General features: G+C 36.9%; 1 protein-coding gene across 2 annotated transcripts in view; it reads right to left on the bottom strand.

The window, feature by feature from the left end:
- Window positions 1-2,680: 2,680 nt before the first annotated feature.
- Window positions 2,681-18,198, bottom strand: part of BLK (BLK proto-oncogene, Src family tyrosine kinase) — a 159,851-nt gene continuing 144,333 nt past the window's right edge. For both annotated transcript variants that reach the window (XM_074209508.1, XM_074209509.1), the window contains exons 11-13: window positions 14,226-14,376; window positions 8,372-8,503; window positions 2,681-4,140 (exon numbers count right to left, since the gene is read on the bottom strand). In XM_074209508.1, the coding sequence (XP_074065609.1) occupies window positions 3,938-4,140; window positions 8,372-8,503; window positions 14,226-14,376 (486 nt within the window). In that variant the 3' untranslated portion in view covers window positions 2,681-3,937. The remainder of the gene's footprint in view (window positions 4,141-8,371; window positions 8,504-14,225; window positions 14,377-18,198) is intronic.

The following is an 18,198-nucleotide window of genomic DNA, read 5'->3' as shown; positions in this document are numbered from 1 at the left end:
CTCACCCCAGGGGACTATTAGCAGGAAGGATAGGAAGGAAAGATTAATTTCCTTCACTCCATGACTACCACCACCCTAAGGAAATCAGTTTGTTCTCCTCCCTTCTTCTCCTCCCCCACTTCAGTCCCCCAGCAATGCTCTTCCTACTAGTAATCCTATCTGGACTCTCTGATTAGACCCTTTTTTTTTTGTCATCAACAATTTCTTATCCTCTTGTCTCCACATTGTCTTTCCCATCAACTGTAAACCTTTCTCTGAAGAATGAAAATTATGTGAATGTTAGGCAAAGTGAATGCCTTAGTATCAAAAGGAGGGCTATATATGTCAGGTAGCTTTTTCAGAGCTAGACCTCTGGAGAAGGAAAGGTCTCCTACTTTTTTTTCAAATCCATTATTGTCAAAGATAGGAACTAGTCTTGTAATTTCTGTAGTGTAGGGAACTTATAATAAGAAAATGCTCTCTACAAATGCAGACTGGTATCATGAGGGACCCAGTAAATTGCCTAAGGGATCCCACAGCCAGTGAGTATCAGAGGTGGTACTTTAAAGGATATTATCTTAGCTCCACAGCTAATTCTCTAGTCATTGAGCCTTTTCTTTAATAAGAATTACAAAAAAGGTATACTCTGATGAGATCATGAAAAAGGGTAAAAACTCACTTGTACACAAATATTCATAGCAGCCCTATTTGTGGTGGCAAAGAAATGGAAATTGAGTGAATGTTCATCAATTGAGGAATGGCTGAACAAATTGTGGTATATTCATGTTATGGAACACAACTGTTCTATTAGAAACCAGGAGGGATGGGAGTTCAGAGAAACCTGGAAAGACTTGCATGAACTAATGCTGAGAGAGATGAGCAGAATCAGAAGAACATTGTACACCATAACAGCAACATGGGGTCATGATCAACCTTAATGGACTTGCTCATTTTATCAGTGCAACAAACAGGGACAATTTTAGGGTATCTGCAGTGGAGAATACCATCTGTATCCAAAGAAAGATTTGTGGAGTTTAAACAAAGATCAAGGACTATCACCTTTATTTTTTTTAAAAGTTATCTTATATATTATGTAAGTTTACTATCTCATATTTTATTTTTTCCTTAAGGATATGGCTTTTCTCTCAACACATTCAATTTTGATCAATGTATAGCACAGAAACAATGTAAAGACTATCAGACTACCTTCTGTGGGGGTAGAGGAAAGGAATCAAGATTAGGGGAAAAATTGTAAATTCAAAAAAATTTTAGAAAGGAATTACAAAAATGCATTTCTATAGTTATAGAGAGCATATAAAGTCTCATAGCAATACTGTGAGGTAGAACCAATGTCATTTCATTTTAGATGTAAGGAAACTAACAGTCTCCCAGGTCACTTTGCAAATTCAAAAGCCAAAATTTGAATGTACTTAACTTCAAGCCCAATGAGTATCCAACACTATACAAGTTTTGATATATATTACAAGCATTATATATGCCCATTTTACAGATGAGGGAAACTGAGGGTCAGGATAAGTGACATTTACCAATGTCAGAGTGAATTTGAACTCAGCTCTTGAGGTCTAGCACACCACATTGAATCCTTTCTTTACCAGGTGCTGACATCAGGATAGTTTATAAAAGGGCCCAAAAAACTAAGAGCCCAGACAAACTTCTTTTTGTTATCCAGGGTCTTTCTGTTCAACCTTGAAGGACTGATTAAAGAGGTAATTGAGAAGATAAGAGAATGGAAGACATTTCCTAACATAGTGGGAGGCCTCAGAGAATTGAAGGCTAGTTCTAACTATGGGGAACCAACCCTGGTTCAGATTATGCATCTCTGGAAGGGGGTTGATCCAAACAGTCTTTTTAGTTAAACAAAACTTCTCCTGAGTCACAGTTGTAAGTATATCTCCATAGAACTGGTAACACCTGGGGAATAAAAGGTGCAATTGTAGAAAGAAGGAGAGGGAATTTTTTTGCTGGATTTTCTAATTTTTATGACTTTACCATGACTCCCTGGTCCTCTTATTAGATGAGACCAAACTTTTTCTCAGGCTATCTAGAGATGTGATCATTAGTGGTGGTTAGAAAAGTCAAGTATTTGGATTTGAATTCTGATTGTGCCCCTTGGTCTGGGGCTCTTTGAACCTTAATTTACTTTGGCTCTCTAAACCTTAATTTACTTATCTGCATAATCTTGTGTGGTTTGTTGATAAAAGGATTGTTGGTAAAAGTAGAATGTGGCTTTCTGAATGCAGGCAGAATGAATGGGAAGTGTTGTCAAGTCAAGATGTTATATGTTGAAGAAAAATTATTTTGAAAGGTTTTCAAAAATCTGCCTCAAACTAGTAGTGTGACTTTGGGTAAGACTATATTTCTCTTTAGGTCTCAGTTTCATTATCTGTAAAATGAGTACATTGAATTAGACCAGAAGTTCTTTAATTGAGATCTGTAACCTTGTTTTAAATATATACATACATACACACACACACACACACACACACACATGCATTTCTTTTAAAAAAACTTATTTTAAAGTCATTTCTTAAAATTTTGAATTCAAAAAAAATTTTTTGAGTTCCAAATTCTATCCCTCTATCAGTCCCTCCCGACCCATTGAGAAGGAAAATAATATAATATCAATTATACATATGAAGTCATTCAAAACATTTCCATATTAGCCACGGATAAAATTATATTTCTCTATTTTTATTCAATGTACTTAACAAATGATATTCTTAGACATAGTCTTTAGTTCTTGCCAGAGTACCAAAGGGGTCCATGAGACATTCAAAAAAACCCACTAAGAACTTCTAGGCTAGATGGTTTCCAATATTCTTCCAATATCCTTCATAGCGCTAAGATTTTTTTCTTCCTCGCCTCAGCAGTCTTTGTTGGGGATTCCTGAGGCAAGAGTGTCACCTAGTGTTCAATTTGCTGACAGTAACATGAAAGATGTGTGAACCACGGCAAAAGGGAAGGAATTCTAGCCAGAGGATGAATTCATTTATTCATTCAGTAACAAGTCAATAAGCATTAATTAAGTGCCAATTGTTTGTCAGGCACTTTGCTAAATACAACAAATAATTAAATATTTACAGTATTTCCAGCACATCTCACTGGTTGAGATACAAAGATAAATAAGATTAGTCTTGTATTCAAGGAATTTGAAAAATAAGCCATTTCATATAATCATAGATTTTTAGGGATTGAAGAAACCTAAGACAGCATTAAGTGTGGCAACTTCCCTATTCAGTAAAGGAAGCAGGTCCAGAGAAGCAAAGTGACAATTATAAATGGGAAGCAAGATTTGATCTGTGTCTCTTAAATGCCTCTTAGTCATTAGTCCTTCCAACAAAAACTAGGTTGCCTTTAGGATTATGGAAAATAACCTAATTGACAAGATTCAAATCTGTATTCTTTTATTTTCTCATATATTACAAAATATAAAAAGATAACATATATTACATTAAAAAAGATAATACAATTATTAAAGAAAAGGTATTTGCTGGACAAGATATTCCAAAGTACTTAAGGTTAAGGTCAAACCAGACTGGGCTACCCATAGGAAAACCCAGAGAATCTCAGCTCTGCCTAGTTTCTTTCAAGGACAATAGAAACAGCTGACTGCCTATCTGGTACTATCAGGACCTTGGAATTGGTAACTCTTCCTTCAAGGATGACTTCATAACAATGAGGCCTTGGGTTAGGCTCAGTAACTATCATTTAGGTTTGGCATTTTCTTTCATTTACCTCCTCTATTGGACTAAGTTATTCATTTGAGAAACAATTTCTTCTCTATAAATATTGTGATCCTAATCCCTCTTTCTTGTGGGTCAAGAGGACAAGAATTATGTAGGCTTTAGGAGGTTGTCAAGAGAAGTTCTTGGGACTCAACTAAGGAACTCCAGTTCTGCTAAAAGGCTAGAATTGAGGGGGAGAGCAGTGCCATCTTCTAGGGCTGCAGTTCATACTGTTGCTCTGTGGCTGTGTAGAAGTCCTCAAGTACAGACTGCAAGTATTCAAAGGTGGGCCGCTCCTCTGGCCTGCTTCGCCAACACTTGCTGATGATGCCATAGAGCTCAGCTGGGCACATTTCAGGGCAAGGCATTCGATAGCCTCGTTCCAGATTCCGAATGACCTCTGGGTTAGTCATGCCTTAGAGGACAAGATTGGGGATGACAGCAGAGATGTTGTGGAAAGAAAGAAAAGACTCGATGAGTTTCTTAAACCCTGGGGTCCCAGAGACGGTTTCTAAGACCCAGAGAATTGAAGTGACTTGTTCAAGCTTACACAACTACTAATTGCTGCAGACTTAGATCTGGAACTAGAATCTAGATCTTTGACTTTTAATTCAGTGTTCTTTCTACTAATCTCTCCTACCTTCCGTTCATAAAATTTAGTACTCAATTACATATTCTTTTATATTGCTCATTAATTATTTTATGTACATATCTTACATTTCCAATTAAATTGCCTGTCCTTAGAAGGCAAGAATCATATTTTTTTCCACATCTAATCAGTTGAATTTAGGACAGTGTTAAAGAAAATGACTAAGTCATTGAAAAGCATCCTGAAGGAGGTGATTGAAATATTTTCACTAGAATGGGGTCTTGAAAAGATCAAATGATCTCCTCTGCTTAAAATCAACAAAAGTTTAGAGTGATCCTAGATCTAGAGCAGAAAGGAACCTCAGAGTCCAATTCCTTCATTTTCCAGATGAAGAGATTGAGTCTAGAGACATCGAATGATTTGTCCAAGGTCAGATAGGTAGCAAGTGGAAGAACCAGAAGTTAAACACAGGTCTGCAGTTATTAGTGGGAGCAAACAAACTCAATCTGTTGTGTTGTCTTTGTTCTTTTCATCTGATTTGGATTAATGCTTTATTGTTGGACTAATCATTCATCTAATTCCAGGCAAAAACCTGGGTCTCTAATCTAGTGGATTTTGACAGCAATGAAATATTGCCATCTTGTGACTAAGAGACAAACTGCAGGTTTTGCTAACATTTAAACATATAGCAAAAGAATGGGTTTCAAAGTGTGGTCTAGGAATCATGGGGGAAGGGGGCACTCTAAAATTATTTTTATAAAACTATCTCTGTTCTTTAATTTCTAATGTGGTAAATATAGATAAGTATCCTCATAAACAAAAGTTCTTTGGAATTTTTAATAATTTTAAAAGTATAAAGGGGGCCTCCCCTTTGGGCAAAAAGTTTCAGAATTTCTACCTAGAACAAGAAAAAAGAGAAATGGCATCCATCTATAAGGATTGTGGTCAAAAATAGGGATGACCTGTTATTGGAAATATATTTTAAAATTCATCAGTCAATAAATAATTATTTGGTGTATACTATGTGCTAGGTACTGCCTAATTGATGGAGATACAAAGAAAAGCCAAAAAACAAAAATAAACACCAGTCCTGACCTTAAGGAGTTCACAATCTAATGGAGAAACAAACAAATGTGTGCAAATAAACAAGATAAATAGTAAATAGCTAATAGAGGGTGAGCACAAGAGTAAAAAGGGATTAGGGAAAGCTTCCTGTGAGAGGGATTTCATTTGGGAAATAAAGGAAGCCAAGGAAACTAGGAGGTGGAGATGACAGGGAAAACATTCCAAAAATGGGAGACAACCCAAGAACATGTCCAGAACTGAGAGATGGAGCCTTGTGCAAGGAAGCTAATGTCATTGCAATGAAGAGTATATATTGCAGGGAAGAATGGAAACTAAGGGGATGGGCTAGGTTGTGAAGGAGTTTGAACACCAAACAGATAATTTTATATTTGATCCTGGACATGATAGGGAATCACTGGACTTTCTTGAGAATGGGGTTGCCAAAGCTGAGTTTGTGCTTTAGGAAAGCCACTTGGCTGAATGGAGGATGGATTGAAGTGGGGAGTGACTTATGGCAAGTATATTGAAAAGGCATTGGAAAAAGAATTTCTTTCAGCAGGTTAACTCAATGGTGATAAAGGTTTGCACCAGAGGGGTGACAGTATCAGAGAAGAAAGGGGGCATATTTGAGAAATGTTGGAAAGCTGAAATTGAATGGACTTGTCAAAAGATTAATTATGGGTGAGAGGTTTGACAGACTACAAGGAATTGAGGGTGATAGCTGAGTTTGGGAGCCCAGGAGACTGGGAGGAGGATGATTCCCTTCAAAAGTATTAGGAAGCTAGAAAAGTGCAAAGTTTTAGGAGGAAAATAATGAGTTCAGGATAACTGCTGAATGTTTGAGATGATTGAAAGGCAGTACAGAATCATAGATTTTAGAGTAGTCAAAAAAGACTGAGGATTGAGAAGATGTTATTTTTTTTGTCAGTTAGGAAATAGTAACATGAGAGGTTATTTCAGGGGAATGAAGAGGTCCAAAGGTGGATTGCAGATTCTTAAGAAGAGAGTTACAGGAAGAAAAGTGGAGCTACTTATAGTAGATCTTCTCAAGGAGCTTAGCCACAAAGGGTAAAAGAGAAGTAGGATGATAGTGAGGTTGGAAGGATTAAGTGAAACTTTTCTGAAGATAGGAGAAAAATTGACATGTTTGTGTGGGCAGCAGGGAAAGGAGCTAATAGAAAAACCTTGAAGAGAAATGATAGAATGAGGTTGACAGAGAAAGTAATCTCTTAACGGAGATGGGATAAAATGTGATTGCTTGTCAGGTTCAGATTTGCCTTGCCATCTCTCTGTTTGAGAAAAGGGTGAAGGAATAGATATTGAAAAATGCATCTGAATGATATGGGATGAGGAAGAGGGGAGAAGAGGGAGCTTTTGGTAAATGACCTCTTTGTTTTCCTATAAAATTAGGCAAGGTTTTCATCTGAGAAGAAGGGAAGAAGGATCCATGAAAGATTTAAGAAGAGATGAAAAGGTTTGGAAAGATTGCTGAGAATAGTGAGGATAAGAAAAGTGTACAAGGATTGCCTAGTAGCAGTGAAGATCTATTTGAGGTTGTGTAACATAAATTTGGAATACAGTTAGAATGGGTGCATTATTTTCTCCACCATTTTTTAGTAGTATATATGTGTGGGAGTAAAGGCAATGGATGATAGGAGTGAACCAAACCTGAGGGTTGGTAGGGAAAAATCAGTGATAGTGTAAAGGGAGCAGAGGGATTCAAGAGAAACAAATAGAAATGAACTGGTTTCCCAGGGGGTTGAAATGGAGAAAAGGGGAGAAAATGACTTGTACCAGGGAAGAGAACTGAGGGTTGAGGGATTATATATCACATCATGGATAAAGAGTAGAGGTTGATATGGAAAGACGAAGGGAGAGGTAGAAAGTCAGTAAATTATGATCAGAGTTCGTGAATATGGAAGTAGTATTTGTTGTATTTGTGGGTGATGGCGAATCAAAACTATGAACATATTTATGTGTTGCAGAGGTGGAATGGGAAGAGAGTAGGATACATATGTATTTGTATGTATATATACATATATGTATGTATACATATACATATATACATATATATGTATATATATGTATATATACATATATATGTATGTATATGTATATATATTATGTTGAAGTTCCTAAAGAAGAGGTCAGAGGTTGGGGAGGAGAAAAAGATTGTAAAGCAAGTTTTGAACATATTGAGGAAGGATGGTGTTAGAGGTCTGTCTGTAGGCAACAGCTCCCAGAATTTTGATTGAGTAGAAGATTAATCCTTAAAGGAGGAGAGGTTACTAAGTGATAGAGATAAAAGTAGAATCTGGAAGTGGCAATAGCTTTTCCAACTCCTCTATTCCAATCAGTAAACCAAGGAAAATGAGTCAAAGTGCATCCAGTTTGGAAATGGTGGTCAGGGAGGCTGTGTCATGAAGGGGAGTCACGGCTCAGTAATTGTAGAAGATGGAAGGAGTGAGAAAGGAAAAGTTTTAAGATGGAGATAAATTTGTTGTCTATGGATTAGGCATTCCAGAAGGTACAAGGAAACTTCGGGGAAGAAGGAGGGTTGAGGGGGCTAGAAATAAGGAACCCAGTCATGGGGGTAGAAAATGGAGTTTAGATGATAACCCCCAGGAGTTTGAAATCACTGGGGTGTGTAGGGTAAAAGGTTGTAAATGTAAAGGGTTTTCTATCTTGTCAAAGATGAGTTAATCCTTATCCTTCCTTGGAGCTTGATCAAATGTCAAAGTAAATTCAGTTGGTCTTTATTTTAACTCCAACCCTATCCCTGATTTGACCACATTGTCAGAGATTTTTCAACTGAGATACTTGGCATGAAGGAGTCATGAATTTTTCCTTCAAAATACTTTTCTGATTATATTAAAAATGGAAGACATAGTTAGCTATCTGAAGATTCTAAAGAGCAAAACACCTATGGCAAGAGAGGTAGCCAGTGCTATTCTGGGATACTAGACTGAGCTGTTGGATTTGATTATAGAACCTGGGTAAGGGATACGTCCAAAGGTAATGATTTCCATCAGGAGAACTCCAAAGGACCAAACATCAGATTTGATGGAGAACACTCCAAAATTAATGGCTTCTGGGGCTGTCCACTTGATGGGGAATTTGGCACCTGTGGGAAATGAGAGAGAAAAAACACAAACCCCATGAAGCATAATATTAAACAGATTCAATCTGGGTATTTCTCTCCAGAAGGGTAGCCTACATTCTTGACAGTGTTCAGTCAACAAAGACACAACATATGGTTATAGAATTGTAGTTTTAAGAGCTGTAATGGACCTTAGAGACTATTCAGTTCAAACTTCTTATTTTAAAGATGAGGAAATTGAGGCTTGGAGAGGTTATGTGATCTCTCCTAAGAACACAAAGGTAGTAAGCAATAGAGACAAGGACTGAATACAGATCTGACTCTAGAGCTAGTTTATTACATTGAAGCAAACTTCTTTACTTCAGTTGTCCATAGATGACTGCCAATCAGCCCATAAGAATTTATTAAAGGCCTAATATAGCTAAACACTAGAGATACAAAGAAAGGCAAGAAAACAAAACAAAAGCAGTCCTTGCTCTCAAGGAGCTCATAGTCTAATGAAACAAGCAACATGTACATTTTTGTTACTATTGTTGTTGTTGAGTTGTTTCAATTGTGTCCAGCTCTTCTTGATTTCATTTGGGATTTTCTTGATATTCTTGATATTTTACAGATGAGAAAACTAACACAAATAGTGTTAGGTGACTTGCCCAAGATCAGTGTTGAATTCAAATCTTTCTAATTCCAGGTCCAGTGCTCTATCTCCATGCCACCTAGTTGACCCAACATGTAAACTATTATGTATAAGATCTATCAGTCTGTCTGTCTGTCTGTCTATCTATCTATCAGTCCATCTGTCTGTTTTTCTTTCTGTCTGTCTTTCCTTGCTAAATTAGGAATAATCAACAGAGGGACAGCTTTAGTATCTTAGGGGGTAGGAAAAGGCTTTTTATAGAAAATAGGAATTTTGCTGGGGCTGGGAGAAAGCAGAGGGGGCATTCCAGGGGGAACTTCTAGAGGGAAGATAGGCAGTGAAAGTGCCTAAATAAGGAGGCAAATGTTACTCAATCTCAGAATATGTAGAGAGGAATAAAGTATAAGAGAACTAAAAAGGTCAGAAGAGTCTAAGCTATAAAGGTCTTTGTATACCATAAAGAAGTTTTTATATTTGCTTGTGGAGGTGATAAGGAGAGTGGGGTGACATGGTCAGACCTGAACTTTAAGATGATTGATTGATAGCTTGGGAAGAAGAATGAACACAGGTGAAGACTTGAGAGAGAGATACTAACCAAAGTTATTGAAATAGTCTAAAGTAAAAAGAACAAATCTGGCAAATGACTATATATGGGGATTGGAGGGGGTGGTAAGAAATATAGGTTGACACTCACATTGTGAACCTGAGTGACTAGAAAAATGGTGGTATCTTAACAGTATCTTAATGAGTTCAATTTAGGACATAATGAGTTTGAGGTATCTATACAATTCTAAAAGGTAGTTGAAGATGTTAAGACTGGAGGTAAGGAAAAAGTTTAGGGCTAGAAAAATCAATCTGGGACTCATCAGATTAGAGATGATTGAATCCATAAAACAGAGGATGAAGAAATTCAAGGACTAACTTCAGAGACATCCATGGTTAGTAGGAATGCAGCAAAGAAGCCTGAGAAAAAGGGGTCTGATAAGTAGGAGTAGTAAATTGAGAAGTGAATGATGAGGTTGGAAGCCAGAATGCAGACTTAAGAAAAGAGTGAGCAGAAAGGAAGGGGAAGAAGACATAATAAGTGACTATGATACAAGATAGTGATGCTAGAGTTAGGTGGCTTGGCGGATAGAATGTTGAATCTGGAATCAGGAAAACCTGAAATATTTCCTAGATGTATGACCCTGGGCAAGTCACCTAACCATTGCCTACCTCACTTCCATGCCTATAAAATGGGGATAATACTAGGCATTTCATAAATGTGTATTCCCTTTCTTCCTTAAAGCACTCAGTTTCTAGTCCCACAAAGGAACCCTACTATTGAGGCAACATTAGAAGCTGGAGCCGTATAATAAAGAATTCTATCCAATTGTCACTGATGGTATTAAGAAGCAATGCTAACAAAAACAGATGTTGCTATAACCTTGAAAGTTTTACATGATGACTTTGGACTTATGAATGAAGAACCAGAAATGAGTCCTCAGGCTTTACACTATATCTATTGATGTTCAATCAAAGGACTACCCATATTTATTGAAATGGCTTGGAGTCTCTGAGGATGAAGAAAATGTGGACTTTCACAATTAATATATTCTCTTGACTGAGAGAAACTGAAAGAAGTTTACTATTAAATTCTAAAGAATCTGTGATGAAAAATACCATCCTCATCCAGAGAGTAATAATGGAGTTTGAATGCATATTATTTTTAATTTTTAAAATTTGTTTTATGCCTTATGTTTTTTCCCTCTTGGGTTTTCTTTTTCCTTTTTGTCCCACAGCATGATTAATATGGAAATATTTTAACATAGTTTTACATATAGAACTTATATTAGATTCACTCTCAGGGGCAGGGGGAAAAAGGAAGGGAGGGAGGGAGAAAATGTGGAAATCAAAACCAAAAACATGAATGCTAAAAACTACCTTTGCATGTAATTGGAAAAAGAAATAAATTTATTTTTTAAAAAAGATGTTTACTGTCTAGCTACAATTTCAGTTTAGGAAAATATTGACAGAAACAAATAATGCCATGATGCCCAAATTAATTGTCAAAACCCTAAACAAGGACAGAGAGTTTAGCTAAGAAATAGTGATATTCATGTGTTATTCAAGTTAACAGGTTGATAGAAAGTTATATCATATTCTATCAAAGAACCAGTTTCTCTAAGTTGTGACTTTTTTTTTGATGGTAGTTATAAAAATGGAGGTTCTAAGCCCATAGTCTGGTAATCTTTGATCAGGAATTGCTCTAAACTAGTCACTGTCAGAAGTATAAATATGTGTATGCTAATAAAAATGAAAAGCATAAAAGATGAATAGTCCATTAGGATTCTTATTTATAGAATATCCATAGAGACTGGTGGAAAACAATTCATCAAAACCACTTATTGTCTATTAATGTACTCAGTTGAATTCTCTAATGAACAGTTACTTCCTCAGAATCTAAGCAAAACAGACTGCCTATCAGTTACACAAAGACTGTCTGAACCAGAAAACAGCTCAGAAACATACATTTCAAATGAGGAAAACTCAATCTACTCTTATAGAACAGTACAAATTGGGGAGAGGCCTAAACCAGAGGTAGTGCCTTTCTGACCTGGATCTTCAGCCATAGAGATACTTAGGGTAAACAGAAATACCACACACTGTAGTAACTCTATAGTTAGGATTAGGCATCTCTAACTGACATACATTGTTAGGTTTTATACATAGTTAGGGATGTAGGAATACAGTTCCAAAAATCACTGTGATCAAGCTGTACCATCAACTACAGTTATTCCCTTCTACATTACAACTTTCCCAATTGTGGTTTCTACTTATCATGGGCCAGCTAAAGAAACTGAATGCGAATTTTTTTTTCAAGTTTTGTGGCAGCCATAGACTTCATGAAAGTCAGCAGAAGACCCAGAGAAAGTTTAGAAACTCAAAAATACATAAAACATATGTATAGTGCTGTATGATATCAACCCAAATTTTATAATAAGGTACTGTAAACACTCCATAAAAGAAAAAATTCAGACTTCTTTGGTATGAAGGGAAGGTCAAAAAAAATCACCAGATCTCAAGAGGGTTACACCCCTAACCCTCACTAAATGGAAGGACTGACAGTAGTTCAATTATAGAGGTAGATAGGTCAACAGGTCTTAGAAGATCAGGGCCTAATCTATTCACAACAGACTAAGTTATTATGTTACAGGGGAAATGTGGTAAGTGTTTACAAATCTAGTCAAATGACAGTACTAAAATGAGATGTGCCTTATGTGTAATTACATACATTCATTGTTACACTTGGTAATTACTGCATATTTGTATACCACAGATATATTTGCTTGCAAGCTACACATAATTTTACTGTAATTTTGTATCTATTGGCATATCATATAAGCTGTTTTCTATGTATAATCTGTTATTACTGATGTTATTATTGCATTGCTTTGTTTTGCTAATTATATATGTTTTCTTGGATATACATGATCTGCATGTAACTTGGAGCTGAAATCAATAAAAAGTTATATAAGATTTGGGACAAATATAAAAATATTACTAGTTCAGCCATTTTTCACTTGTGTCCAATTTTTTGTGACCCCCATTTGGCAAAGATATTAGAGTGCTTTGCCATTTCCTTCTCCAGTTGATTTTACAGATGAGGAACCTTAGGCCAACAGAGTTAAGTGATTTGCCCAGGGTCATAGAGCTAGTTAAGTATCTGAAGCTGAATTTGAACTCAAAAAAAAGACAAGTCTTCCTGATTCCAAGCCAAGTGCTCTATCCACTCTACTAACTATTTGACCTATTTGATTATTTTGAAACCAGGTTGGTTGATTCTCTGGGGACAGTAAGTGTATAACTGAAGAAAAAATTTATAGGAGTTGGTCCTTTAACATCCATGACACAATTTTAAAAAACAATGTACAAATGTGACCATGCCTACCTTATGAGGTAGGACAAGTACTTTGAATGAACTGGAAAGGGAGAAACATGACAGGAGGAGCAATGGTTTGACCATAACTCCCTGGGTGACCTTTAAAAGTCATTCAGTTGGTCCAGGATAAAATTAGACTGGGGTGGGGGTATAGTGCACCTCTTGTCTAGACTTGTAGACAACTCATAGACCTAGATAACAGGAAGCCCTGACAAGTCACATATTGCCAGGATATGGAAGCTTAGTCAAAGGTAACTACTACAAAGAAAGGGGTCTAGAAAGAACTCTGGTCTATAGAGGTATAGGGTCTAAAGTTTTTGGGGCTAATTGTGTGTGAGGAGTTTTAGAGCAGTTGTTTAGTTGTTTGTTGTTTGAATTTTTTAAAAAAATGTTCATTTTGTGTTTATAAACTCTTGAGTTAACTGTATGCCTCTGATAGTTCTGGTATACTTCTTGGGAATGACATTGAGGGGAGGCAATTGAGGAAGGAGATAAAGCTAACACTGAGATGGTTTTCCAGTATATTGTTTCTTGCTGAGGTTAGGAGTTTTGTGTGTTTTTTTAAAAGCAATTGAAAACTTAGTGATCAGCTGACTAACAGAGAATTACAGATCCTTTGATATAACTTCTCAAATCAAAAAGAGTATTTACACTTTTGTTGTTCAGTTGTATCTGACTCTTTGTGAGTTTTTGTGGGGTTTTCTCAGCAAAAGATATTAGAGTGTTTTGACATTTCCTTCTCCAATTTATTTTACAGATGAGGAAAGAAGGGTTAAGTGACTGTCCCAGGGTTCTTCACCTAGTAGTTATCTGAGACTGGATTTGAACTTAGGTTTTCCTGACTCCAGGACATTTACTGTATCCATTTTGCTACCTAGTTGCTTATGTATTCAAACCTGGAAGTCTATCTAAGCAATCAATCAATGTTAAGGTGAGGGTGAGGTAAAAAGATGTGGCTGAATAAGCCTACTCACCACCCTACCCTTCTCCTAAATATATATCAGAATGAGGCCAGGGCAGAGTTATCTCTGTCTTTATCTTTTATCATGAAGTGTCCTAGAGAAACAGTGGATATGGATAGGAAGTACTGGGAAGAAATGGTAGACAGAGGCAATTTAGCATTCTCCACAAGGTTGTTTTGTATGTCTTCTTTGTACATTGAAGCCTATGGAGAAATTAGTTCAGCTCACCTTCATGGGCCGTGTATTCACTATCTACAATCCTGGCTAAGCCAAAGTCAGCAATCTTGCAGCACAGACTTTCAGACACCAGGACGTTGGCTGCCCTCAAGTCTCGGTGAATTGAATTTCTTTGCTCGATGTAAGCCATTCCTTCTGCAATCTAAGAGAACAGAACAGTACATTGTTAGCTCTAAGTCCCTCCATCTGCCATATACACCAGTGGATCAAACCATCCCCTATCTCTGAATCTCACCTACAAGGGAATCTGGAAGGAATTTTCTATCTTCATTCCTTTCCTTAGATAGAAGTCTCAACTCTCTCCTGCTCTCTCTGTCTCTATCTGTCTCTTTTCCTATCTCTTAGTCTTCCTTTGAGTCTTTGTTTCTCTCTGCGTGTCTCTATTTCTCTTTCTTCCCCTCTCTTTCTCTTGACCTTTTTCTATGTCTGTCTCTATCTGTCCCTCTCTGTCTCTCTCTGCCTATCTCTCTCCATTTCTGTATGTCTTTGTTGTACTCTTTCTTTATCTCTGTCCCTCTCTCTGTCTTTCACCCTCCCTATCTTTCTCTTCCTCCCCCCCACCATATACACTCAGTGTTCACAGTATGTTTTTCTTATGGTTCACTGACTTTCTGATAAAAATTAATTCTTCCAGCATCAATGAAAGGTCTTGCAACAAGAATGATCAAAGTTTCTGGATTCTACTACCTCATTTTAATAAATGGTTAACATTTATATAGTTCTTTAAGGTCTGTAAGGCTAGTACTATTATTCTCCTCTCTTTACAGAAGTGGAAATTGAGGTCAGTATCTGAGGCAGGATTCAAACCCAGATCTTCCTGACTCAAAATATCATATTGTTACCACTATTTAATACCAGCTTTATAGTAACTTCTCTGGCAGATGTATCACGAGATTTAAATGGCAGTCAACCTACAGGCAATGGTTTGCTAAGACTTTTATAATAGTTTGATATTTTCATCCTTCAAAGGCTTTTTGAAGATTTGAGGAGGGACTGGGAATATGAACAGCACCTTACTTAAACACATTCACTTTAGGAATGACCTCTTGTATACTGAGAATACCACCATCCTCCAACTCACCTAGACTTACCTCTTAACTCCTCTTTATCTTTCATCCCCATATCCAATCTGTTGTCAAATCTTGTAGATTTTTACCCTTGTAACATTCTTATAATCACCTTCTTTTCTCCTCTGACACTGCCACCAAGCCTGATACAAGCCCTCATCATCTCATGCCTAAACTATTATAATAACCTCTTGGTTGATCTCCCTGTAACCTGTATCTTCCCACTGCAGGGACACTCTACTTCTTGGTCAAATAATCTTCCTAAAGCACAGTTGTGATATTTAAAATCCTTGGTGGTTCTTTATGACCTGGTCCCATCCTAACTTTTTAGTCTTCTTATACCTTCTTCTTCACTATATCCCACCCCTTCCCCTTCAGCATGTACTCTGCAATCTAGGGACATTGGCCTCCTTTCTTCTTGTTTCTTGCAGAAGACACTGCAGTCCATGGACACAGTAGGTGCTTAATAAACATTTGTTGACTGACTCCATCTCAAAATGTTGGGCATTTTCACTGGAAGTTCCCTATGCCTGATAATAGTCTCCTTCCTAACTTCCTTATGTGTGAATTGAATGAACAGCACTGACTTCATCTTGTGACTCAATTCTGGATCTAGCTCAGTTCCTTTTCTATTCAGTTATGAGTCTAGATGACTTCCTGTCTTGTGTGAAACCTATATTCAATTATGGAGATTATGAGGAAATTTTATTATACTGTGTGACTGGGAAGCTGGACCACCTCTAACCTGCTTCTCAGAGATTCTCAACTACAGACCCAGGTTGCACTAATCAGAAACTCAGTCAGATCCAAAGATTGATACAAACAGTTTTGTCATTATTAAAAATCTCAAACAACCCATATGTCTTATCTGCAAACTGATCCTGTTTTTGGTTGAGTTTTTTTTTTTTGCAAGGCAATGGGGTTAAGTGACTTGCCCAAGACCACACAGCTAGGTAATTATTAAGTGTCTGAGGCCAGATTTGAACTCAGGTACTCCTGACTCCAGGGCCAGTGCTCTATCCACTGTGCCACCTAGCTGCCCCAACCCTGTACCTGTTAATCAATAATTGTTTCCATGTTCCTTTGAGTGAATACAGAAAACTGGGGGGAATGAGCTTTTTCTGACTTCAGGGAACTGATGTTTGCAAACCCATTTCAAACTTGGAAAGCCCCTAATCTTTCCTCTAATTAGAACTTAGATTACCTAATTGTATAACCTGATTGTTTTCTATTAATTAATTGGTTTTGTTTAGTTAATTGTTCTTTTTTTTTAGGTTTTTGCAAGGCAAATGGGGTTAAGTGGCCTGCCCAAGGCCACACAGCCAGGCAATTATTAAGTGTCTGAGACCAGATTTGAACCCAGGCACTCCTGACTCCAGGGCCAGTGCTCTATCCACTGACCCACCTAGCTGCCCCTAGTTAATTGTTTTTAATGCATAAAAATCTCCTGTTGTATTTAGGGTCCAGTGCCCAAGCTGAAGAGGCCTGGTCTTGATTTGTTATGTAATTAACACACCCTGGTTAATAAATTGCTATTCTTGGATGTTCAAACCTTTGATTCCTCAGTTATCAAATATTCATCACATTTTACTTCCTTTAAGTCCCAGATAAAAATCCACCTTCAAGAAAGTCTTTCCTGGGGTGGCTAGGTGGCGTAGTGGATAAAACACCGGCCCTGGAGTCAGGAGTGCCTGGGTTCAAATCTGGTCTCAGACACTTAATAATTGCCTGGCTGTGTGGCCTTGGGCAAGCCACTTAACCCCATGTGCCTTGCAAAAAAAAAACAAACCCTAAAAAAAAAAAGTCTTTCCCGATTCCCCTTAATGCTAGTACCTTCATCTATTGATTTTTCTCTGATTTATCCTGTATATCTGCTTGTACATAGTTGTTTGCATATTCTTTCCACTTTAGATTATGAACTCCTTGAGGAATTGTTTTTTTCTTTCCTTATATGTTCAGCATTTAATATAGTAAAGAATAAAATGGGTAGGAGAAACATCAAGTGCTTTTTCAAGAATTTGGACAGTGGAAGAGAAGAGAGAAGTAAAAAGGTAGCTGAGTGAAATGGGAAAGTCAAAGATAGGAACTTTTTAAGAACTGGGAAGGATTGACCATATTTTTAGGTAAAAAGGAATGAATCAGTAAATGAGAGATTGAAGATATATGGGAGAGAGGGGATAGCTGCTTGATGGGACAGAAATAATGGACACAGATTGAGGCATCAACCTTGATAAGAAAGAGAAATATTTCTTTTCCATTCCTGGTTCTGAGATAGAAGGAAGGCAAAGATAGAGAAGCATTTGGAGTGCAGAGGTGAACAAATTAAAACTGTTTCTTATTTTTCATCTACTCTTCTCCTTCACTGTCCAAATTCTTGAAAAAAATATTATTTTTCCATTACCCATTTGCCTTTACCATCCATTTTATTCTTCAATTCTTTGCAAGCTGAGGACTCATTTTTACCACAGAGCATTTCCCAATGTCTGAGGTCTCTCTGCCCCCTCTTAAGTGCTTGCCTTGGGGATGTTTATGGTGTGTTTTTATTTTGGATACCAATAACTACCTATTTCTATTAAAAAATATGTTCTGAGTTTCAGATAGCTTACATAGAAATTTGGTTATGCTACAAAACAAGTTTTATCTAACGAAGGTTACCTATACATCAGAAATCTTGCATAAATCAATGTTTGTACTACACAGAAGAGTATAGATTTCCATTTTTTAACATACATTGCATGTCAGTAGTGAATAAAAACTTAATCACTTTTAGTTTTCATCTTCTTTAAGATGATTCTTCCAGATTTGAAATAATACTTTGGGCAAATTAAAATCAGTTGCTCATTATGGCCAATTTAAAATTTAACATTATTTGAGGCAGTGCTAAGCACCAATCCTTT

This window comes from Macrotis lagotis, chromosome 1, assembly GCF_037893015.1.
Source record: "Macrotis lagotis isolate mMagLag1 chromosome 1, bilby.v1.9.chrom.fasta, whole genome shotgun sequence".
In the NCBI taxonomy this organism is placed as follows: domain Eukaryota; kingdom Metazoa; phylum Chordata; class Mammalia; order Peramelemorphia; family Peramelidae; genus Macrotis; species Macrotis lagotis.
Note: the sequence above shows the minus strand (reverse complement) of the source record. Positions and strands in the feature narration are given on the sequence as shown.